The sequence below is a fragment of the Bolinopsis microptera genome, chromosome 12, assembly GCF_026151205.1.
Source record: "Bolinopsis microptera isolate Bmic1 chromosome 12, MBARI_Bmic_1.0, whole genome shotgun sequence".
Taxonomy (NCBI): domain Eukaryota; kingdom Metazoa; phylum Ctenophora; class Tentaculata; order Lobata; family Bolinopsidae; genus Bolinopsis; species Bolinopsis microptera.
In genome coordinates, this window is record NC_087083.1 from 12,783,236 (window position 1) to 12,808,550 (window position 25,315).

Sequence of the window (25,315 nt, forward strand, 5' to 3'; positions counted from 1 at the left end):
TCTTACCAGTTTCAAGTTTAAAATATGCAAAATTTTAAAGACTTCCTCAAAATTTCTTAAGCTTAAACCTCTAGAATCAATTTCAGCTATTAATGATTTCAATTGATGACTCTGATGTCAAAGACAAACATTTATGAGTTAGTAAGTAACCTCATCAAAATCTCATACAGCATGAGTAATTGTGATGACCAAGCAGTAGCAGACCAGGCTTTAGATCTTTTTTCAGAACAGGCTGATGTCAGTGAAGAAAACTCAAAGTATGCTCTTGTAGGTCAGTTACCGAAAATTCTTATTGTTGAAGATACGTGTATTATAATACCTATAATTATTGTTCAATGTTAATTTATGTGTGGATACACAACATGGTGGATGCACAATATCATCTTTATCTAAATTGTTATTATGATCGTACAGTACTATCAATTATGAGCATTTCGTTGGTTTCAACTGTGCATGTTGCACAATGTACATAATATATATATATGTGAAGAGCAGTTCAAACTTCAAAATGCTTTTCTTGTACTGAATTTGATTCATGTAAAGTAACTTAACTGATCTGTGCAGGGCCTTCAGACGAGCAATATGAACAGTTGTTAGAGGTATTAAAGAACAGATTAGAGGATGGATTGGGAGAGTGCGTGTATGAGGTAATAATATTTGTTCAACTTTGCAATCCACTTTACTGTGTCTTTCATGTATTTTCATTCTTACAAATTGTGAAGTCAATATTTATAGACAGGTCCCAATCCCCAAATTGTCTTCCACGTATATTCCTTAAAATATCCTCGACGTGTAATTATTGATAACTAGCATTAGCTTATCTAGTCAACTGTAGTTGTCCCTTTGTCAGGTTGGTATTGGTGATGGAATACCGGATGGGTTATGTGACGAGGATATGTTAGCATCTCACGCAACTCTGGAGAGTCTTGCTGATTCCCTTGATGCGGACTTGTCGCTGTTAAGAGAGAAACAAGCCGAGGCAAGTACGTTTACAGTGTCACCGCTTAACGGTATATTTTGAGATTATATATTCGCTCTTATCTATTATGGCTGTTGCGTGTATTTGTTGATTTCGGCGTGTATTTGTTGATTTCGGCCGATAACGAGGAACTTTTAATTGTGAGTTATAAAACTGCAACCGTGATTGTAACTCAGGTATGTGATGACTTGTAGAGCACACATCGCTGAATAGCAATCGCGATGCAGGTCTCACCCAGGCCAGGTTTATCTATAGGGCTCTTTTCTGAGGATACACTGCCAGTTGTTTATGTATTATGTTGTGTGCTAAGGTGCATCGTTTCATTTTTGGATATTTTGGTACGTCCTAAGCAAAGGGAATTTATATTTATCTAATTTTATGTAATTGTAATACTTGAATATTATAGTAAACATTAACCAGTGTACCGAATGCTGGTCCCCAATCAATCAATCAATCCGTGATTCAATGGCTCTCATAGCTATGGCATGTATTAGGTATTTCTCAGTCGATTTCAAGCATTCTTGTTATTTAAAGGGGTGTTACCATTATATTTTGAATGATTTGGGGCCGGGAGAAAAGGCAATAAGATCTGTGAATCATCCTTGTATTTTAAAATAGCGAATTAAATTTTTGATCACTTAAATCAGGAAGGTAAAGTTGCAGAGGTTCTTGTGCGACACAAACCAACTGAAGAGGATTTTACAGAAGTCAGAGTTGCAGTTATTGGCAACGTTGATGCAGGTACAGTTGAAAAACTAAAAGATTCTTAAATTATCCGTTATTTTGTATTTTGTATTGATTTATTAATCGATTATAACACTGCCAAAGTCCGAAATTTTCCGGGTGATTTTATTAAAATTAGCAGCGGGGTGTCTCCCTGGAATATGTGGAATATGCACATGGAATATGTGCTGTTTCAAAAATCCATTTTCATTTAATCCTAATATTGCTTCTCACTGAGTTGACTCCAGAAACTCTGATCAAAAGAAGAAGCTACACTCTATTACTCTATTAGTCACATAACAATCCTCTTCAGGTAAAAGCACCCTACTAGGTGTACTAACTCATGGCGAGCTGGATAATGGGCGTGGTTTTGCACGAACCAAACTCTTCAGACACAAACATGAGCAGGAAACAGGGAGGACAAGCAGTGTCGGAAATGACATATTGGGGTCAGTATTATATTATTGTGAGGTTGCAACTTTACAACTCGAAATGACATATTGGGGTCAGTATTATATTATTGTGAGGTTGCGCTACTTTACAACTCGAAATGACATATTGGGGTCAGTATTATATTATTGTGAGGTTGCCACTTTACAACTCGAAATGACATATTGGGCCGGGGTCAGTATTATATTATTGTGAGGTTGCCACTTTACAACTCGAAATGACATATTGGGGTCAGTATTATATTATTGTGAGGTTGCCACTTTACAACTCGAAATGACATATTGGGGTCAGTATTATATTATTGTGAAGTTGCCACTTTACAACTCGAAATGACATATTGGGGTCAGTATTATATTATTGTGAAGTTGCCACTTTACAACTCGAAATGACATATTGGGGTCAGTATTATATTATTGTGAGGTTGCCACTTTACAACTCGAAATGACATATTGGGGTCAGTATTATATTATTGTGAGGTTGCCACTTTATAACTCGAAATGACATATTGGGGTCAGTATTATATTATTGTGAGGTTGCCACAATATATTTTTTCCAATTTGTAAAAAAGATATTGCATGGGAATTTTGAGGAATGTTGGGAATGTTGAGGAATGTTAGGGAATGTTTGCCGACAAAAATCCAATCTTAAACAATATTTTCAGATTTGATTCAAAAGGAGGTATAGTTAACCAAGCAGATACTCACAGCAGTCAAGACTGGAGAAAGATCTGCTCCCAATCGAGCAAAGTTATCACTTTTATAGACCTGGCTGGTCATGAGAAGTATCTTAAAACAACCATCTTCGGTACGTTAATTGATTAATTGATTAATTGATTAATTGATTAATTGATTAATTGATTAATTGATTAATTGATTAATTGATTAATTAATGTTTTATAGTTGATAAATCTGTTTTGAAGTTCAAGTCAATGATTTTAGAACAAACGAAATTGGATCGTAGATGCTTTAAAATTAAACTAGTACACTTAGCCTTCAAACTATGGCTACTGATCCGAGCAATTTGTGACCATAATTGACGTGAATTACCGTTGGGGTGATGGCAATGGCGCAAGTTTATTTTGACACGTGACAGCAATACCTGACTTGATTTGTCAAAGCTGTGAGCTAATTGGTCAAAGATTGTCACGTGACAAAATATAAGCTTGCACCATCCACCATTTCCATACACTTATTTAAAAGTTCGAGACAATCATGACGTTGCTGATATCTCGTGATCTGTACAGGAATGACCGGACATCTGCCTGATTTTGGAATGTTGATGATTGGAGCTAACGCCGGAATTATTGGTAAGTTGAATTTAATCAAGTAATATGTTAATATGACAATAATTGTGTATTATTTAATCACTTGCAATTTGCTGTATTATTGTAGCCAATTATAATCCTTTCGTGGTAAAACAAAAATTCGTTATTAATATCATTATATTATTTATTTGTCACGCAGGAATGACAAAAGAACATCTGGGATTGAGTCTGGCTCTTGGGGTGCCGGTCTACGTGGTTGTTACTAAGATTGACATGTGTCCTCCTAACGTTCTCGAGGTAATTAAATAATTAAGCAATCAATTAAGTTATAATTAATTAATTAAATTAATCCCCGCTAACTGGCTTGCTATCAGCTGTTTATTAATTTTAATAAGCTCACAAAATTTGGCTTATCTATAGATTTGTCATGACGTCATATTGTGACATTTCCTTCAAATATGCATGATTTATAAACAGCTCACTAAAACTTGCTACCACCCCTTTCCCCCCCCCCCCCCCCCCGGCCCCCAAAACTTTACAATTTCCCCCTCCCAGGAGACAATGAAGCTGCTGATGAAGATCCTAAAGTCGCCGGGATGTCGTAAAATACCGCTGCTCGTGTCAAACCAAGACGATGTCGTCGTGTCAGCTACCAACTTCACCTCGGAAAGAATTTGTCCCATATTCCAGGTATGTCACGTGATATTGTGGTGATTCAATGGAAATTCATAACTGTTGTTAATAAGAAGTTGATATTACAATTCGGCAGACGCTCGCAAAACTAAACAAAAAACACAGAAAAACAAAACAAAATAAGTTTCAGAACTAAAATTCTACTAAGCTCTCTTCCAAATTTCTAAACTATAATTCTAAAGATTATCTTTTTATGTCTTTTTATTCTAAAGATTATCTTTTTATGATTTGCCCACGTACAAATCAGATAAAATATGAAGTTGCATAGTAACCATGGTAACGAAGGTTGTTGTTACGCTCACGTGCACGTGCAAACATTTGCGAGCTACATTTTAATCGGCCCTATCTTCGGTTTTGACTTGTGACGGATATTTTTTGATGCGATACGGTAAAGATTACTATTACCTTCTATTCCTCCATGTGACCACGGGTTTTCTAGTATTTCTATAATTTGAAGTTTTAAAATGACATGCCTACACATACAATATCAAAACTTATCATAGAATTAATCAATGATTAATAACCAATTAATTAACTGGCAATTAATTATCCAATTAATGTTTCAACAGATATCAAACGTAACTGGCCAGAACATGGAACTACTAAAAGCCTTCCTAAACCTGCTGAGTGTGAGAAACAACTATGTTGTGGGGGATATTGCAGAGTTTCAGATTGATGACACCTACAGCGTGCCTGGTGTTGGTTAGTAAACTTTTCATTCCCTGCAATATCGTAAATTTGATTGAAGACCTTTAATACTTTTAATTTTTTCCTTTTCACCCTTTTGAAAAAAGGCAATAGTGAAAGGTTACGAATGGAGGTTTTTGCAGAAAAACGTGGATTTTGGAGATAGCAGTAGGCGGGTCTGAATATGATGTCATTCCGTCCGTTACCATGCAACGAAAAAGTTGCGCGCGCGAGGATTGCTTGCGGAGATGTGATGTATAGATAGCCTGTGATCTATGAATGCGCGGCGCGACTGTGTTTTAATGTATAACTATATAATAATAATAATAATAAAGTTCTGGAAGAACATATGGGAGCAGCCGGTTGAACACAACAGTGATGCTGAATGGTTACCGGATGTCAGAACAGCACTAGCCTCAGCAGATGAACAGAGACAGTTTGTTATAACTAACACCCTGGTTGCAGATAGAGTGAAGAAAATGACTAATTGGTCCTCTCCTGGTACAGACGGACTGCATGCTTATTGGATAAAGCACTTTAAAGAACTCCACAATAGGATTGCAGATCAACTTATGAATTGCCTAACCAACGCTGATATCCCAGACTGGATGACATTGGGACGCACGTACCTGCTCATCAAGGACCACTCGAAAGGACCCATCCCAGGCAATTTCAGACCGATTACTTGCTTATCAGCTATGTGGAAACTGTTCACTGGTCTAATCTCAGATTCCATTTACCACCATTTAGACCAGCAAAAGCTCCTCCCCCCTGAGCAGAAAGGGTGCAAGAAGAAGAGTAGAGGATGTAAAGAACAGTTAATGATAGACAAACTCATCCTGAAGAACTGTAAACGAAGGAAGCGGAACCTGAACATGACGTTTATAGACTACAAGAAGGCGTATGATAGCGTCCCACACTCCTGGATTCTATCTTGTTTGACCATGTGTGGCATCTCTTCATGCATCATAGACCTGTTTGAAGCCTCCTTCAAACAATCGTATGTTAACCTGATGCTTGGTAAAGTTTCCCTTGGGAGAATTAAAATTAATAGAGGTCTATTCCAAGGAGACTCAGTCTCACCTATCCACTTTATCATTAGTCTTATACCCCTGTCCATTCTTTTGAATAAGCATGACATAGGATACTCTCTGGAGAGAGGAGGTCAACCGAAAGTGTCGCATAGGCTATATATGGACGACCTCAAGTTGTATGCCGAGAGTGAAGACGAAATGCAGACACTGGTTAATACCACAGCAGAGTTCAGCAGTGACATAAAAATGGAATTTGGGCTAGAGAAATGTGCCGTGGTGAAGGTGAAGAAGGGAGCAAGAGCCGTTTTTGAAGGCATCTCCCTACCCACAGGTGAACAGATCCATGAGTTGGAGGACGACGGCTATAAGTATCTCGGAATACTAGAAGCTAATGATATACTACACAAAGAGATGAAAGCACTGGTTACAAAAGAGTATATCAGAAGAGTTAAAAAGGTTTTGAAATCCCAGCTTCATGGCAGGAATAGTATACAAGCGATTAACACCTCGGCTGTACCTGTGATAAGATATGGAGCTGGAATTCTCTCATGGAATGCTGGGGAGACCAAAGCCTTAGATGTCAAGACCCGGAAACTGATGAGGATACATGGAGCTCACCACCCCCAAGGAGATGTTGATCGGTTATACGTCAGCCGTCAACTGGGTGGCCGTGGGCTACATAGTATAGAGGAAGTCGTTAAGAGAGAGGAGAATGCACTCACCACTTATGTGGTGAGAAGTAGAGACCCAGAACTGATTGCTCTGAAGGACTACTTTGTCAAAGACAAGATACTCTTGGGTGAAGAGATAGAGAAAGATATTGACCGAACACAACGCGAGGAAGTCCGCAAGGAGAAATGGACTGCTAAAGTGATGCACGGACAGTTCCCAAGGCAGATGATGGGTACAGCAGACCCGTTAACCTCTTGGAACTGGCTCACCCAACAAGATTTGAAGAAGGAGACAGAAGGATTGTTGATAGCAGCCCAAGACCAAGCACTTAGGACTAATTACGTGAAGCACAGGATTGACAAAACACCTGGCTCTTCTCCCCTCTGCAGACTCTGCAGAAATCATTACTCGAGACAATAGACCACATACTGAATGGGTGCCCAAAACTTTCACAGACAGAATATAAGTGTCGGCATGACAAAGTAGCTGCCGCATTGCACTGGAGTCTGTGCAAGGAATACGGCTTCCCACGCAGTAAAAGGTGGTACGAACACCGGGCAGAGAAGGTGCTGGAGAACGGACAAGTCAAGATATTGTGGGACTTCCATGTCCAGTCGGACCACGTTATCGAACACTGTAGACCGGATCTCCTCCTGGTAGACAAGGTAACCAACGCAGCAACCATCATTGACGTTGCAGTCCCAGGAGATACCCGGATCTTGGATAGAGAACAAGAAAAGATTCTGAAATATCAAGACCTGAAAAGAGAAATTAAGAAGAACTGGAATTTACGAAAGGTCACAATCGTCCCTGTGGTGATAGGCGCATTAGGAACTATCACCATAAACTTTCGTAAACACCTCGACGCAGTCCACTGCAATCTGAGCATCTCTAATCTCCAGAAGACAGCTCTGCTTGGATCAGCCAGGATTCTCAGGATGGTCTTAGACATATAATATATTTGAGTGTATAATACACTGTAAATACTCTTTTTTTTAGTTTAATTTTCACTGGGTACTCTAATAAACACTTTTTTACCTGGTCCTCTTATTTTTCTTCCCTTGCTATGCAAGCCCTGTCTCTTGTTTATACAATTTTTAACTCGTATATTGGGTAGATTGAGTATTTATTATGGATTTTATATTGTTGTTAGCCCTGCTGATTTGTGTATTAGTAATGATTACCTATCTGATGGACTACGGTATATACAGTTGATGGTAGTTTTCTCTTATTTTTCTTCTCTTGCTCTGCAAGCCCTGATTCTTGTATAAACATATTGTTTGATATAATATTGTATATTTTTGTATTGATTGTGGTATTTTGTGTGCCAGATTCAGCAATGGGTTCTTGCTGAATCACTGTATATTACACTCTGTGACTAGTCCCTTTGATCCATCTCTTGCCCTGCAAGCCCTGTTTCTTGTCTATACAGCATATAATTTTCATGTATCACATTGTAGTATGTAATAAACATTTGTAGTAGTGTAGGATTGTTTGAATTTCTTTTTGCTATGTTTTATAATATTTATTTGTATAATTTGTGAGTGTTTCTCCCGCTTTTCTTCCCTTGCGCAGCAAGCCCTGTCTCTTGTAAAAACAACCTTGAAAGTTTTGTAGATACATATAGTTTCTACACCTTTATCCTCTGGTCCCTAGGGTCAGCTGATCCCGGGCCAGAGGAAATCTACCGACTGCCAAGGTCTGACGCCTAGGCAGTCGAGACCTCTTATTGAGACCCTTTATAATAATAAAATTTGGTAGCTTAAACACAAACTCTAAGCCCAGTGGATAAACCACAAAACTTATGCTCTATTGTGTGAAACAAAGATACTAGATCAAGATAACTATCAAGGAGTGTATGCATAGGACATAAAAAGTTTTGGAACGAAGATGACATGCTTGTGAAGCGAGCTAACAGTCTAATTGCTAATAAGTTCAAAAAGATCATGACATTAGGTTGCATCCTAAACAGTTTAAGCAAATAACATAAAGTTATTATATTGTCAATTAATCGCTCATGCCATAACTTTTCTTAAACAGGTGAGTTTTTAATAATGTTTTGAACAGATCAACATCGGAACAAGTCTTAATTTCAATAGGTAGTTGGTTCCAGATTTTCGGAGCAACAGTCTGAAACGCTCTTGGGTGTGATCTTGTAGATCCGACGGGTAGGTGTAAGGAGGAAGTTCTTCTGCTACTCGAACTAACAAATGTTACTAGATCACACAGATATGCAGGAGCAACACCATTGACTGCTTTGAAAATCAGTAAGCATAACTTAAACTCAATCCTCTCCTTCACCTTGAGCCAATGAAGGGATTTGAGCTTCTCCTCGACTGAGTCTCTCTTCTTTAATCCAAAAACCAGACGGCATGCTCGGTTCTGAATGTTCTGCAGCTGCGTAATTGAGGCTTGACTACAACCATAGTAAAGTGCATTGCAGTAGTCAAGCGATGAGATTACAATTGCTTGAGTCAGTGTTCCCATCTGTTTGGTTGTTAGGAATGTTTTCATCTTAGCAAGGTCTCTTAGTTTCAGAAAACACGATGTTTTAAGTTGCTTGATTTGCTCACCAAAGTTTAGTTGAGAGTCGAGACGAAATCCGAGGTTCTTTGCAACAGGTGACAGCCTGACACACGTCTCAGAGTTAACAAACACGCCCCCTATAGACAGCTGCTGGAGAACAAGCGGTGTCCCAAAGACAAGAATCTCAGTTTTTCCTGCATTGAGCTGTAGATAATGTTTTTTCATCCAGTCATTAATTTCTTGGAAACATTTGGGAACATCGTTGATAAGGACGGTGGGCTCCTCGTTTGGCTTGAAACTTTTATACAGCTGATGATCGTCGGCGTAACCCTGGATTGAGAAGTTCAAATCATGTGCTGCTGAGTACAAAGAGCGAATGTAGATGTTGAACAGGACGGGACCCAGCACAGAGCCCTGTGGGACTCCAAACTTAATCACTATCTCATAAGATTCCTCATTTCCAACTTTAATCGTTTGACATCTACCTGTGAGGAAGCTGCTGAACCATTTCCAAGCTGTCCCTGTTATTCCCAACTCATTTCTGAGGATGTTCAGTAGTTTGCAGTGGTCAACTGTATCAAAAGCTGCGCTGAGATCTAGGAGAAGAACAACAGTTGCCTTGCTTTCTGTAGATGCAATGAGTAGATCGTTAACAACTCTCACAAGCAGAGTCTCGGTGCTGTGTTTTGATTTGTATCCAGACTGCTGTGGGATGTTCAGGTTGTTGTTTTCTAGATGTTCATTTAGACGCCTGAGCACTACTCTTTCTATCAACTTGCCCACAAAACTAAAGTTAGATATTGGTCTATAATTCTTGAGATTATCACTATCTAATCCCTGGCCCTTGATCAGGGGTGTGATATGAGCTAGTTTAGCGCCATCAATACTGCCAGAAGATAATGAAGCATTTACTATGTCAACTAAGACGGGTAGTAGAACCTCAAGGTTTTCTTTAAAGATGTTTGCAGGTAGAGGGTCAATTGAAGAAGACTTGATCTCAGATGCCTTGATTATCTCCTCTAGTTCTTCTAGAGTAGTTGGAGAGAACTCAGCTAGTTTTTCTCCGCAGTAAGAGGGCGTTTGATCGTCAGACTCAACATGATCAAAGTTATTTCGTATTGCCTTTATTTTCTCCTGAAAATATACGTTAAAGTTTTCGACTGTGTCCTTGAGAGACTCCGACGAAGGCAACACAATGCTTTTATCCCGATCAAGAAAGGTGTCCACAAATCTAAAAAGACTCTTAGAAGAATAGGAATGCTTTATGAATTCGACTTTGAAAAACTCATGTTTCTTCCTGTCTGAGAGTTCTGTGCACTGCTCTCTGATTGATTCATAGTGTTTCTTGTCAGTTAAAGATCCGGAGATTTTCCACTTTGTCTCGGCTTTTCTTCTTTGGCTTCTAAGTGCTTTATATTCACCATCGAACCAAGGGGCAGACTTACGTTCTTTGATTTCCTTTGTGAGGAGAGGAGCATGGTTATTCAGCACAGTTAGGCACTTAGAGTTGTATAGGCTGATGCGGCTTTCAAATGACGGCATTTCAGCTTGTGATAGACCCTCAGGATCCATTACAGTAACCAATTCCTCAGCAAGATTATCCGCAAAACAATTTTTGTCAATTTCTTTGACATTTCTGAATGTGATAACTTTTTCTTGTTGAGACTTGCTTGCAACCTGTTTTTTGTGAGGCTAAAAGTAACCGGGAAATGGTCACAGTTTGGGAACATTTCCGAGGTGTGCTAGTCTACTGTGACATGTCACAGTAGACTCAAAGGACATATCTTGGATGTTGTAATCTCCTCCCATCAGATAGTCAATCCAAAGAGTGTCATGACACTCTTTGGATTGACTATCTGATGGGAGGAGATTACAACATCCAGAATATGTCCTTTGTTGTGAGTTGGACTCTCACGTATTGATGCAGTCCATAGCTGGCCAATACTTCAGTCAGTTTGGCCGTGTTTCTTGATTTATGATCATCCAAATGATATTAAGATCACCACAAATTAAAAACTTCTTGTATTTCATGAATATGTTCCCAATAAACTCATCCAAATCTTCAAAAAATACATCAGTCAATGACCCTGGTCGGTAAACACAAGCACAGAGGACAGTATCACCCGATGAGTCTCGAAATTTGCCTAAAACTGCTTCAAACGTATCTCCACACTTATCAAACACAGGAGTAAGGTTCCAATCACTTGAATTGTAAAATAATTCCAACTCCTCCGCCTCTGCATTTAGCGGAGTCTTTCCTGATGTAGTGAATCAATTTATAGCCGTTAAGACTTGATGGTAGCAGTAACATCATTCTTCATGCTGGTGAGCCAAGTCTCAGTGACAAAAAAGGACAGAGATTCCTTGGTCGATTATAGATTCCATGATTGTTGAATCTTATTATTGAGAGATCTCACATTCCAGCAACAGCCAAGAATCTCCGCCGGAGAGGATTTCAGACCACTGACTTACTAAGTTTTTGAACTGTAGTATTTGATAGTTTTGCGGAGATGCTGCTGTTCAGCAACATAAGCGGGACATGTCCTATCAAAATGCCGTTGTGTGTGTTTCCTTTCCTCACCGATATCTTGACCCTTAGAGCAGTAATGCAGCATGAATAATACTATTAGTTTTCCTTTACATGGACAATCTTCTGATACGTATGAATTCTTGAACAATAAACACAAATAGCTTCTTCTGATTCACTCGTCCGACCTGTAGTGTCCAAAACCTTGGCAGTTGTTGCATCGTTTTACATGAAATTGATCATAAACTTTGCAACTAAACGAACTGCTGTATAGCCCGATCTCCCCTGTTGTTCTATGATTTTCCTGATATTGTTACTAGACTCGTATAGTAGCTTGATGCTTGCTGCTGTTTTTGATCTGAGGTTTAAACTTTTAGTACAGAAAATGTTTCACCCGGGATTTTAATGCCTTAATGTTGGGGTGTGCTTGAAGGAGCAGGTCTTCTAGATCTTCTTCAGAATAATTATCAGCAAGGTAGCAACAGAGATTGTGGGCAAACGTTCTGGTTGGCTGGTGCGTTTCATATCTGGAAGTTGCTGGATACTTTCTTGACAAGATTTTCCCTGTCAGCCGTTGTCGGACACACAACCACAATGGTCCCCTTTCTTGGTTGACATACCGTTTGTCAGCATGAATGGCGTTGTCTTTGATGATTTTGTCAACTTCTTCTTGGCGATCTTTGCTTGATTTTCTGGTGTTTTGCTGGACAATGATTAATACAGAGCGATATGAAGGGGCAACTGGTGCTGGAGATGGAGGAGAAGAAATTTCAGTTTTGTCCGGAGATGTTTTCATATTCACAACTTTCATAAGGTAAACCCTTCATGTCCTCCATAGAGTGGGTCAGATTATCTACTCGCCTGTCAATCAGGTCGACTTTACTTTCGGCACTGACTGCGGAGTTCTGTTCAGAGTGTGTCTTGCAGACATTACACACAAACGTAAAAGTCCCAAATCTGGGAACTGTTAACACCCTTGGTTGCGTTTTCTGTCGGAGTATGCTTTGAAGAAAGTGCGAGGACAGATTACAGCATTATTGATCCTATCTTTATCAGCATCTCGACAAACAGCATGAAATGACGATTTACACAAAAAGCAGGTAAGAGCAGTGTCATTAGCTTGAACATCATTACAGGTGTTACAAGTGCCGTCTTTGATGTAGGCAAACTGGTATTGAAGAGAGTGTTACCTTGTCGCTGTTGAGTACTTTCAGAGGATGTGGATGAGTTCAGGATAGGTGTGAAACGTTGCGGGGATAACATATCTTCGCTAACATTCCTCAATAAATGTAATAGATTTGTAGTGTTGTAATTAGTTTAAAACTAAAACTATATGATGCATGTAATGTAAATATTACTATTAGGTAATACGCCCAATTTGTACTGGCACGCAAGTGTATTGATGTGTACACGAGTTATTTTACCTTTGCTGATAATTTCTTTAATTACAGATACAAGTTAAGTTCTACGGCAATTGACTGAATTTCAAGTGTTTTCCCGTATTTGATGCATAATTTATCATATTATTATCATGAAGATTGAAGTGACTGATTGGAGCTTATACTTAAATTTATAGTAAATGTGAAATGGAAATCTAGCGTCCGCCAAAACAAAACAACGGGCGCAATTCTTGTTTAGTTTTTAATAGTTTTCAAATGTTAGTGTACCGAGTGTACAGCAATTAGTAGTCAAATACCATTCAGCGATTAACATGCTTGAACAATGAACAGGCAAATCTTTGTTTTAATTCATCAATAAGTTAATTTAGGGGGGGGGGGGGGGGGGGATAATTTAACTATCTAATTTCAATTCAAATCTCAGCGTTTATTTGACAGGCTAAACACGTTAATCTTAGATCAATTGTCAATATACAATTATCCAATTATTATACAATGAGGATAATCAATAATCATCCAATTATTATTCGAAACGAAAAGTTGAAACATTAAGTTGAAATCACATGTTTTCTCTCAACAGTTGCTTGAGTTGCTGTTTTTTGCAAATATTTAATTATTATTAATTATCCAATGTGATATCAGGAACATGTATAATTATCAAATTATCGTGCAGGTACTGTGATATCAGGGACATGTATGCGGGGCCTAATTAAAACAAACGACGCCTTACTAATGGGACCAGACAGTCTCGGAAACTTTAAACCTATCATTGTCAAGTCTATACACCGGAAACGACTTCCTGTTAAAGAGGTAACCAAGACGGTTTTATATGGATTCCTAGATTATTGTTGTTAATTAAGATTAGGGTTTGGGAACTTTTTGGTCCGTGTATTTTTGTCTCGTACACAGTAAAACCCCGATCTACTTTCCCCAAAATAGGGCTTAACATGCATTTAAATGTTAACGTAAAACCCCTATTTACCGCGGATGTTTCCTTTCCCCCAAATTTTGCGGTATTATATCGGAGTTTTAACTGTTTAAACCATATTGAAATGTTGAATATCTTTTCATTTTATTTAAATCCTGATTGGAATTTTAAAACTAGATTGAGATCATTAAGCTATTAAGCCAAAGAGATATTTATGAAAATAAAACTGTGTTCTGATGAGCTTATATATATGCAATAAGTTTTTTACAAATTATTCCACATAAACCATTACCAATTACTACTACTACAACTGCTATCATACACTAGATCCCATCATTTCTCCACCAAAAGTACATTTTATTTTAAAAAATAAATAAGAAAGTAAAAAATTAGAATAAACAATTCAGGTAAGAGCCGGACAGTCTAGTTCCTTTGCTCTGAAGAAAATAAAAAGAGGAGAGATAAGGAAAGGGATGGTTCTAGTTTCACCCAACAGTGAACCGCAAGGTAACATAATTAGTCTATAATTATAACCAATCTGACTAGTGAGACTACTGGTACCGCTCTCTTTTAATCCGGATTTGATCGAAACTGGCATTTAAATTATTTTGGTATAGATTCAACCCAACCAGAGAGAAGTCATTGGAAGTTTGCTCCGCTTTTTCTGGATACAAAAGAACTAAGGGGTGGGAGTCAACAAATTGGTCTGGTATTTAAGTAATAATAAAATAGGACCGTGCTTTATGGTGAACACATTATGGGGGTTGTGATGATATCATTGTATTGCACTTATTGCACTAATTGCACTAATTGCACACTAATTAAGATTTAATAAATTAAAACAGTGCTGACTTATGGGCTAGAACATGCTGTGTCGGCCATTATTTCAGGTGCATTTATTCATTATCTTGTTTATATATAGCTAGAAGAATTTGTATCTAGACATTGGTGAGGGTTGTAGTTTATAAACTACAATAAACTCTAGTATAAATACTAGAGTTTAAATTAGTGTCTCACTGAACAATTAGCACAATTTGAATACCACCGCAGTACATGATAGAGATAGAGAAAAGAAGCTCAATTCTTATATGAAGCAATAATTGAAACCAAGTTTATGTTTTATTAATTTAAAACACAGCATGATTTGTCAGTTAAATTTGTTCCAATCAATACTCAATTAATAACACATAGTCTTTCTTAATGTAAACAATAATGAATCCCAATATATTTAAGAAACAAGAAATAAAACTGTTTTAATTGTATATCAAAAATACAGCTTAGTTACTTAATTAAGTGACAAGTGTGCACATGTAATCAATATTCAATTATATTAATTAATACATTTTCATTCTCAATAATGTATCATGATATTAGCACCGTGTTTGAGATCACCAGATAAGAATTGTTCCACCTCTTCTAACATTGTATCAGGGTGTAAACATAGCAAAATTGAACAGTAAACTCTAGCTCGAGACATGGTTAGGTATAGATCAGGCAGGTCAGTTAAATCTTCAAATTCAACTATACCAATGACAGCTGGCCATTCTCCTGAAGAAGTCTCTAGGCGATGTAACACGTTTATGTTATCAGCAGACCGTCCACTCCTATATTTTGCAACTTTTATTTCTACCAAATCATCAAGTCTGTCTGTGATGTCATATATCACAGCTGTATTTAAATGTTTAAGAACATTTTCCCGCTGCAGCTTGTCTAACTCTTTATCTAGGTAAGTGCCTATCAAATCAACATCTCCACTATTAAAAACATGTATGTTGATTTTCTGTCCACGAATGTAATGACCTGGTTTTTGTGTAACGATAGTCTCATTTGAATCACGTGATCCTTCTAATTCTTCTTCTATTATTCTCATTATCTCTTCTTCAATATGGTCCCTTATTACTGATAAACTATTCGATATATCGTATGTGTTTCTCAAGTTCTTTGATAGAGTAATTGTGTGAAAAGGGGGGTTTGATTGTCGTATAGATGAAGGCCCTATTGTATAAATACACATATTATCCTGTGCCGTGTCATGAGCTATCCAGATATGACGGTTGCCCTGATTTACCTCCGGCAAAGAACATAACGTTGTCATAAAGGTATTCGTTCCTTCAATGTCATCATAATGTGAAATCGCTTGCATATCGTCTAAAAACACATCACAATCTAGATGTGAAGTTAGTATTTCTGAATACCGTTGGCTGATTTCGGAACTCGACAAAACCTTTAACTTGCCATCGTGCCTCTTAAATTCTGGATAATGAATTATGATAACTTGATTATCAGCTAATTTCAAGGATATCATCTCAATAATCTGCAACGTGGTCTTATTGTCAGTTTCACGGCTGGATATTGTGCAGTGGCGAACACTTGTTTTTTCGAAAGTAGTTTTAACCCCTTCCTCAGCTGTGTTGTTAGCAACGAAAAATATGATTTTTTTATTTGCATCCAACTCAGCACGCTGTATTGCTTTAGCTATCAGTATGACACTTTTACCCGTTCCTGCGGGCCCATTGATAAGAACTAAGCGTTCCTCTAAATTGTACGCTTCAAGCTGCTTCTTAGTGAGGTTGTTCACTCCTAAGTACTCCTTAATGACATCTGGGGCTGGAATTACGTTTGGATTATTTTCCCTGAACGTAAAACTTCCAGTGCGCAGTTTTTTATCAATATCCTGTATACACCGTCCCAAACTGCACTTGGATTTATCACAGTGGCCCTTATTGTCCGTACACCAAATAGCAAGCAGCATGTTCCTGACTTTATCATGTTTTGCTTGAAAGTCAGAGTTCAACGCTTCTTCCGTGTGAAAATCTGTAACGTTGCCTTTCCACCAAGATGCAAAATCTTCTGTATCTTCTTTGAATATAACCGATGATATCTGATCAGGCTCCAAGGTAAGTTCTGCACTGGATCCCTTCGTGAAGTTAGGATAAGCTGTAAAGTGAGAGATATTTGTGCTGTTCTCAATGCTTCTGATCAATTTCACCATTCTTTCCCTCTGTTTTTCTGATTTCTTGTATGTTCCCTGCAATCCTAACTTATGCTGTTGTTCATCTAATTCAGGATTTTGCTGTTTTGCTTCACTAAAACTTGTCATATTCTTCACTTCAATGATCACAAAATAGTTCTTTCCTATGATCACAAAATCGCACTCCCCCTCACGATTGTTTGGTGTTTTTCGGCAAGCCACACACCCTTTTATAACATGACTTTTATCGCACAAACGATATTGACGGTGAGTATATTCGAAACTGTGTAATACATTTATATCTTCATCTAGTAGCCCCTCCAGTGCTCTATAAACTACAACTTCGGTCTCATAGTCTAACTGATGTTTTTTATCGTCTTTAAAACTGGGACCTGGCTCACCTTCATCTGGGTATACGTCAATATACGTGTGTTGTGGAGCTTTTGGTAGCATGATTGGGCGTGTTTCTGTTGACGCACAATACGTATCGTAGATATCTTTCCCGTTCCTGAGATATTCCTCCATTTTGAGATCTCTGAAATAATTGTGTACCTTTATTTCTTTATTCAAGTTTCGAAACTTTGACAATGATGTAGCAATATATGAAATTTCATGCACAAGGCTGAAACGAAATACGTGCGGTCGTTAGTTGAGGTACGAAAAAAACTGAAATGATGCATCATGATTCAACTGTCAAATTTCCACATCTCAAGTCTAAACAACTGCAGCAACAAAGTCTAATCACACAACATACCGAGTGTAGATCGTAAATGATAGAAGACAGAGAAGTCCAGTATAGACTAAACACAAAGAGAAAACGCTATGTCCACAGTATTATATAGATTATGTTTCATGAGGTTAAATAATATTATGATATATAATCTAATTATATTATGCTTCCTAGATGTTACGGTAAGTTTATTACATTACTACTGTAACACAGCATTTACTGCGTCATAAGGTAACTGCAACTGGTGATAATCTAACTAATAATCCCAGAATGTGTGTTTTCTGTCTGTCTGTCTGTCTGTTTGTAATTTCCGAGCGGCTTAATCAAGAAAACGGTAAGAGTTGCGGGACTTATTTTTTCGGTAAAGTGCCGACAAAACTCTGACGAAGTTAAATGATAAAGGTTTTTTAAATCGGTCGTTGGTCAGTGGTTTAATTGATGGTTTTGTACCACAAATGTTACATAAAATGGCTTGAGCAGAACGGTAAGAGTTACGGGGCTCGCATATGCAGAGCCTGCATAATTAGTGTAATTGAGTTACCCGGGTAGATTCGCTGTCTATACTATAATCTTATTAGGGGAGGGGGCACTGTTTGGACTGCAGAGAGAGAGAGTTCATACTTTCATACGACAATGTTATGCGTGTTCACAAATATGATAGGCGGGTGTGGTGTTAAGGGTTAATTTCTATTGATTATTGTTTAAGATACTATTACTATTGTTTAAGATACCATTGGATACGTGAGGGCACTCCGAATAGAATTGCTCACCTAATGCGGGTTTTGACTCAACGGGTAAATGCTCCTACCCTTTTTAACTGCGGCAGTGAAATCCCGGCCGGAGGCCGGGTTACACTAGTAAAATAATAAAACGACGGATCAAATTTCAATATTCAATATTTGATATTCAATCAGGAGGTTGAGTTTAGTTATTCTTCGTAAATTTGAAAGGAAATACGTAATAATGGTTACTAGTTAGGAATGGAAACAGCTGTATATTATGAAATGTGTGATCACGTGATACTGATACAAGGCTATGTTTTATCCTTTCTAGATTAAACAACTGGACTACAAGTTAAATCTGGGAGTTTTATGGACTATAATATTAGTTATGTATATTTGAAACAGTCGAGTAAAATATTTGATTGTCTGACGTCTGTCTTGCTTTATTAGAGCCATATTTTACAGTGGAAATATTGCTCATGTCTGTGATTTGGAGCCTCGTTAAGAATGTTAAGAATGTCAATAAACACAGCTCGAACAATCTGTCTCCTCCATTTGAAGAAGATTCGACATATTTTTTATCATGATTTTATATATTGCGTACCCTGTTATAGTCTGTATATATAATTTTTAATAAAAAAAGAGAAGTGCTCTATATGTAAAGCTTAAAGGACTGCCCGATGCCCCAGTACCAAAGACTGCATTTGAGATGGAGAGATTGGACTGGGATGAGTTTCAAACGAAGCTGAAAAGCCGTAGAAATAAATCATCACCTGGTCCGAATGGAGTCCCATATCTGGTATATAAGAGATGTCCCAGAATGGCGAAAGCAGTATTCAAATTGCTGGATTCTCTATGGGAAAGCCAGAGAGTCCCGCTGCAATGGCGAGTAGGTGAAGCCATTCTGATAGCAAAAACTGAGGATTTAGATGACCCTAGTAAGTTCAGAAACATCACTAAAACAAACACTAGTGGGAAGTTGCAGATGGGATTACTAGCGGACAGAATGCTAGAGTATATGGTCTGCAATAGCTACATAGACACGTCTATCCAGAAAGGATTCCTGCGTAAGACACCAGGTTGCCTCGAGCATACTCAGGCTCTGATGGAAGAGTTGAAGGATGCCAAATCTAATAGACGACAGATCTTTGCAGTTTGGGTGGACCTAATGAACGCCTACGGCCGGGTTCCCCACAACTTGATAATATATGCTCTAAGACATTATAAGTTCCCAAACTGGCTCATAGAATATATGTTTAAGTACTATGATGAGCTGATTGTGAGAGTGGTGACAAAGGACTGGAAAACAAACTGGTTCTTTTATATGTTAGGTCTTTTTCAGGGCGACCCTCTATCGGTTGTACTGTTCTTAATAGTTTTCAACCTACTATTGGATCTCCTGAAAAATCAAAGCGACTTGGGTTACAAGCCGTCTTTTAGTTCTAGCAGCACGTCAAGTCGTGCTTTTGCTGACGACCTAACTCTGATGTCTCCCAGGCTGGAAAAGATGAAGAAGCTAATAGATGTGATGGAAAGATTTCTTACTTGGTCAAGGAAAATGAAAGCCAAGCCGAGTAAATGCGTATCCCTGGGGATGAAGGTTATAGATGGAAGGTATGTGTCCTATGACCCTGCAATTTTCATAGATGGAGCTCAAATCCAGTTTATTGGAAATACACCGATGAAGTTTCTTGGCCATTGGATATATGTGGATCTGGGCCTCAAAGATACCAAGAAGCTGATAGAAGACAAACTGATTACACTGTTTCAGGCAGTGGACGGATCAGGCCTTAATGGAGTGATGAAATGCTGGATTTACAACAACCTCCTAACCAGCAAGCTCTCCTGGGACCTGATGATCTACAATCTCCCGGTTAGTTTTGTCAAAGATCTTGAAGCAATATGTACGAAGTATCTGAAGAAATGGCTAGGTGTAACAAAGACAATTACTGTCAGTGTGCTTTACAGAAATAAGGATTGCTTTGGATTGAATCTTAAAAGACTATCGGACTTATACAAGTTCCTTCAGGTGTCCAAAGGTTACTCTCTAAAGAACAGCAAGGATCCTAAAGTTAAGGAGGTCTACGAGCACAGGGCCAAGAAACAAGAAGGGAGCAGTCGGTGGGGTTACACTAATGAGCTGAGTGCTAGAGAAAGAGATCTCTACTTCAGAGAGTTAGTAGGGGTAACAGTGCAAGGCAGGATGGGCTTGGGATCCAAGAGGAGTGTAGCCAGTGAAAAGGAAAAACTGAAAGAACTGGTATCCCACATCTCAGAGCAGGATATCCTGTTGACACTGGTAGACAAGGGAGTTCAAGGACAATTCTTAACATGGGAAAACACCATGCAGCTAGACCTAGGTTGGAACAACCTTATTTACAACTACAAGATGAGCCCTGCTCTTCTTAAGTTCCACCTCAATGCAACCCATGACGTTGCAAATACTCCAGCAAACATGAGCCTGTGGAACTATGCTGACACAGGACACTGTCCACTCTGCGGATGGAGACACTGCAACATTAAGCACATTTTGGTAGCTTGCAACTTCTCGCTGAACAACAAACGATACAATTGGAGGCATGACAACGTGCTGCGGGTCATTGCGAAATCCCTACTGGATCAAATCGAGAAGTTCAACAACAAAGATTTTAAACTTGAAGTTCAGGACTGGACAGGCTTCAAGTCATCTAGCAGCTGTTACCAAAAACCGAAGACGAAGATGAAAAGAGAGAGCCCTTTTGAGAAAGACCAAGATTGGCAGATTATCTGGGACGAAGATGACCTCCCAGCACAGTTCCCCCAGCACATCTACGGAACTGCAGAACGTCCCGATATTGTAGTCTGGTCTGATAAAGGAAAGGTGGTCATATTAGTAGAGTTGACAGTTGGTGACGAGAGTAACTTTAGTGACCAAGTAGAACGTAAACAAGCACGTTACAACAGAGAGCTTATTCCTGGGCTGCATGGCAGTGGGTGGAAAGCTCAGCTTTTTACGGTAGAGGTTGGGTGTAGAGGCTTCTGGCATCATACCTTACCAGCCCTACTAAACTACTTTGGTGTTACAAAGAGAGTAAAGAAAGCAGTGTTCCAAGAGGCGGCTTTGGTTGCTCTCAGATGTTCCTATGCAATCTGGTTAGCAAGAGAAAACAAGAAGTGGAGTCCCTGCTACAACATCGCACAAAGACCCACTGTTCTACCATCAACTGAGTGAGCTGAGTGTTGGGCCCTTAAAACATTGTTTAAAGCCACACCTGGAATCTCAAGTACCAGGATCAGTGATGGAAGCTAAGCAGATACATAGATGGAGTTGCTATCGAAAGATATAGAACTCAGGTATCCAACATCGTACCTTGATTATATTGTAGTATTTTCTCACGCGGAAGTTTGGGATTTAGGTAAAACATCTAAAATAAGCAGAAGCTTGGTATTTAAAAAATAAAACTTCTAACATATAAACTATTCAGGAATGTGGCATTAAAAAATAAAACATCTAAAATATGCAGGAGTATGGGAGTTTGAGTCGGAGATAAGAGTCCTACACCACCCCACTACAATAAGTGTAAAGTATCAAGCTATGGTGCACACAGGGAGCATACGACAAACTGCTAGTATTGTTACTATGAGTGTTCAGCATATGAGGACCGGGGACAAGGCTATTTGCAGGTAATTATCAGTGATATATTATGTAGATGTGTGGATTTGTTGGGGAGGCGGGGTGTTTTGAAAATCTTAACTAAAATTAATTCTTATTGACAAATAAAAGAGATTAGGGTATCGAAACCAATGTTCGTTGATCTGAGAAATCAATTGGTTATGCGTATTTGACTCTCAGACCACCTTCAAATACGATAGACACGCCAATATTGGTAATTGAGAACAAAGAATTACCGAACAGAATAAGTGATTTTTTGGATATGTTAAATCTCATGTTCTTCGACACAAGGCATCAATCGGTGATGGCCATTTGACTCCCAAATAATACTGAGGCACGATATAAACAGAATATCAGCAATATCAAATCGAATTTAAGGCTATTCTAAGTGGGGCAAAAATGACATTGAATGTAAGGTGATATATACATAATACTATATGCTCAAGTCTTATGGTAATTAAATAATAATAGTTTCGCCTAGAGCTAAATGAAAACAGTATCTTTAAAATCGGTCAGTCAATGGCTATTAATAATAAAAAATAACGTTCTATGACAACCTGAAATCGATGGAGTTTAAGACAAGGGAAAACTGATAAGGTCCACCATGTTGCATTTTAAAACAAGAGCACTGCACATTTAGTTATCAGCTTTGGGCATTTGGCGTGATTTAATTAACCGATAAGACTTTTAAGCATATAATATTACATAAATCACCTTATATTTAATGTCATTTTTGCGTCACTTAGAATAGTCTTGAATGCAATTTGATATTGCTGATATTCTGATTATTGGCGATAAACTACTAGTACTAGTTTGGGAGTGACTATCGTATCTGGTCGTAATCAGAGAGTTATTTGGAAATCACTAATTTACTTAAATTCTTAATACTACTGCTGTCTCACAATCATTGCTAGGATTGGCACTTATAAGCAGGACATGTTTAGGGAAATTGGTAGATCACCGACCGGCTATAAGCCGGTTATAAGCCGGCTATAAACCGGCTTATAGCCGGCTACAATTTTTATAGCCGGCTATAAGCCGGCTTATAGCCGGTTAGTAGCCGCTTACATTTGTTGTTGAGCGACGGCTATTAGCCGGTTATAAGCCGGCTATTAGCCGTTTAGGTATCGGCTATAAGAAATTCAGTGAAAACGGCTATTAGCCGGTTATAAGCCGGCTATTAGCCGTTTAGGTATCGAAAGTGGTTATAAGCCGGCTATAAGCCGGTTATACGATATTAACTCAACTTCATCGTACTGAACGATAGTCAGGAGCCGGCTATAAGAAATTCAGCGAAAACGGCTATTAGCCGGTTATAAGCCGGCTATTAGCCGTTTAGGTATCGAAAGTGGTTATAAGCCGGCTATAAGCCGGCTATAAGATATTAACTTAACTTCATCGTACTGAACTGAGTTAATATCTTATAACCGGCTTATAGCCGGCTTATAACCACTTTCGATACCTAAACGGCTAATAGCCGGCTTATAACCGGCTAATAGCCGTTTTCACTGAATTTCTTATAGCCGGCTCCTGACTATCGTTCAGTACGATGTAGTTGAGTTAATATCTTATAACCGGCTTATAGCCGGCTTATAACCACTTTTAATACCAAAACGGCTAATAGCAGGCTTATAACCGGCTAATAGCCGTCGCTCAACAACAAATGTAAGCGGCTACTAACCGGCTATAAGCCGGCTAATAGCCGGCTATAAAAATTGTAGCCGGCTATAAGCCGGCTTATAGCCGGTTAGTAGCCGGCTTATAGCCGGTCGGTGATCTACCAACTGGCCCATGTTTAGGTAGTACGCACAGTACGCACGCCATGGCCACTCATTAATTATTTTTCCATCGTTTAACTGTAATTTTGGTGTGCGTAGCTTCTCTGTGGTGGCTCCAAATATCTTATTTAATATCTAGTACAAATAAATTGCATTTTAAAACATGTGCAGTCATTTAGATCGACGTTTTGCCCTCAATCAGTCCTCTTGTTGCGTTCAATTGTACAATATCTTTCAGAAAAAAAATGTTAAAAGCATCGGTCAAAAAGTCAAAAACCATTCCTCTGGTTGCCCTCGGCCAAAATCAAAACGAATTTCTTCGGCCTCAGTCAAGAATCAAACCCTCGGTCGGACACCGGGGGTGGGGGGGGGGGGGTGAGCTGAATATTGTTGATTTAACTTATCTATTTATAGGATTACTAAACACGATGGTTTTCCAGGTTTAGATTTATCAAGAATCCAGAGTATATAAAGGAAGGTGCCAGAATGGTCTTCAGAGAAGGGAGGACTAAAGCAGTTGGAAATATTATCAAGTAAGTGATTAATCCCAATTAATAAAAACAATCAACATAATTTACACTTATCATTTATTTGATGCGAGGAAAGCTTGATTATCCTCTATTCGAAATTTCAACGGTAATTAATCAATCAAACGGTTATTAATTAACTAATTAATCATCTCTTAAGGAGGTGATCCATCTAAGAATCCATTGGATCTATGCGATCTCCTCTGTTGACTCAGCCGAATGATAGTAAACTTAATTGAGGGTTAAATGAGGAGGGGTACCTGTTAAAAGTTTAGGAAACTTCCTAGGATACCCCTTCAGTGCATACTGTAAACATAGTACTATTAACTTTTATTAACTACCTCCTCAGAGTATACCCCGACGCCCCGGCCCCCTACCGAGGCAACAAGCGCGACAAGATGAAACCGAAATACAACGCGCGTCGCCGCATCAAATCACTTAACGACCGCGACAGGATAGATCCTGAACCAAACCTAGTAACTCGACCAGAACCTATTTTAGCTACTGTACCATCGATACCATCGATACCATCGATACCATCGATACCATCGATACCATCGATACCATCGGTACCATCGGTACCATCGGTACCATCGATACCATCGGTACCATCGGTACCATCGGTACCAACGATACCATCAGCAAATGCTACTGCAGCAGTTTCTGCTACCAATATTAATTCTACTACCACCGATGATTCAGGGACATAGAGTTTGTGTGATACTCCGTTTCAAGGGAAATGGCTATCTTGTTATGAGTTATGAGTTAACTGTTTGATTAATTGGGTCTTAAGTTAATCTCAATTTGACTCTAGGTAAAAATGCCGTGAAGATTTATTAGCTGGTTTTGCTTTTTGGAATTTACGTATGGTGACCCCAATAATATACACACATTGTACATAAACTGGTTTCGAGAATTATATAATATGTGTTTTAAATCCTAGTTACACTTTATAAACTTTCGGGATGTTAGAATTTGACAGAGACAACCTTGTGATTTACGCTTTTCGACAGCTATAATGTAAACATGCAACGACCTTATTGATCAGTGCTTTA

At 38.6% G+C, this 25,315-nt stretch overlaps 2 protein-coding genes across 3 annotated transcripts in view; both read left to right on the forward strand.

The window, feature by feature from the left end:
* The window catches only part of LOC134824344 (NAD(P) transhydrogenase, mitochondrial-like), a 1,149,555-nt gene that overhangs the window by 1,044,665 nt on the left and 79,575 nt on the right, over window positions 1-25,315 (forward strand). The window lies entirely within an intron of this gene.
* Window positions 79-25,275, forward strand: LOC134824106 (GTP-binding protein 1-like). Of its 2 annotated transcripts, XM_063835829.1 has the most exons (15): window positions 79-271; window positions 565-647; window positions 851-979; window positions 1,627-1,720; window positions 2,016-2,151; window positions 2,814-2,956; window positions 3,396-3,458; window positions 3,616-3,713; window positions 3,972-4,106; window positions 4,679-4,811; window positions 13,626-13,762; window positions 14,288-14,387; window positions 21,807-21,966; window positions 24,174-24,266; window positions 24,610-25,275. In XM_063835829.1, exons 1-15 carry the CDS (start codon window positions 106-108, stop codon window positions 24,968-24,970), a joined length of 2,031 nt encoding a protein of 676 aa, XP_063691899.1. In that variant the 5' UTR covers window positions 79-105; the 3' UTR covers window positions 24,971-25,275. The 2 variants fall into 2 exon arrangements, with proteins under 2 accessions (XP_063691899.1, XP_063691900.1); XM_063835830.1 differs by lacking the exon at window positions 79-271 and having other exon boundaries at window positions 574-647; window positions 851-983; window positions 1,631-1,720.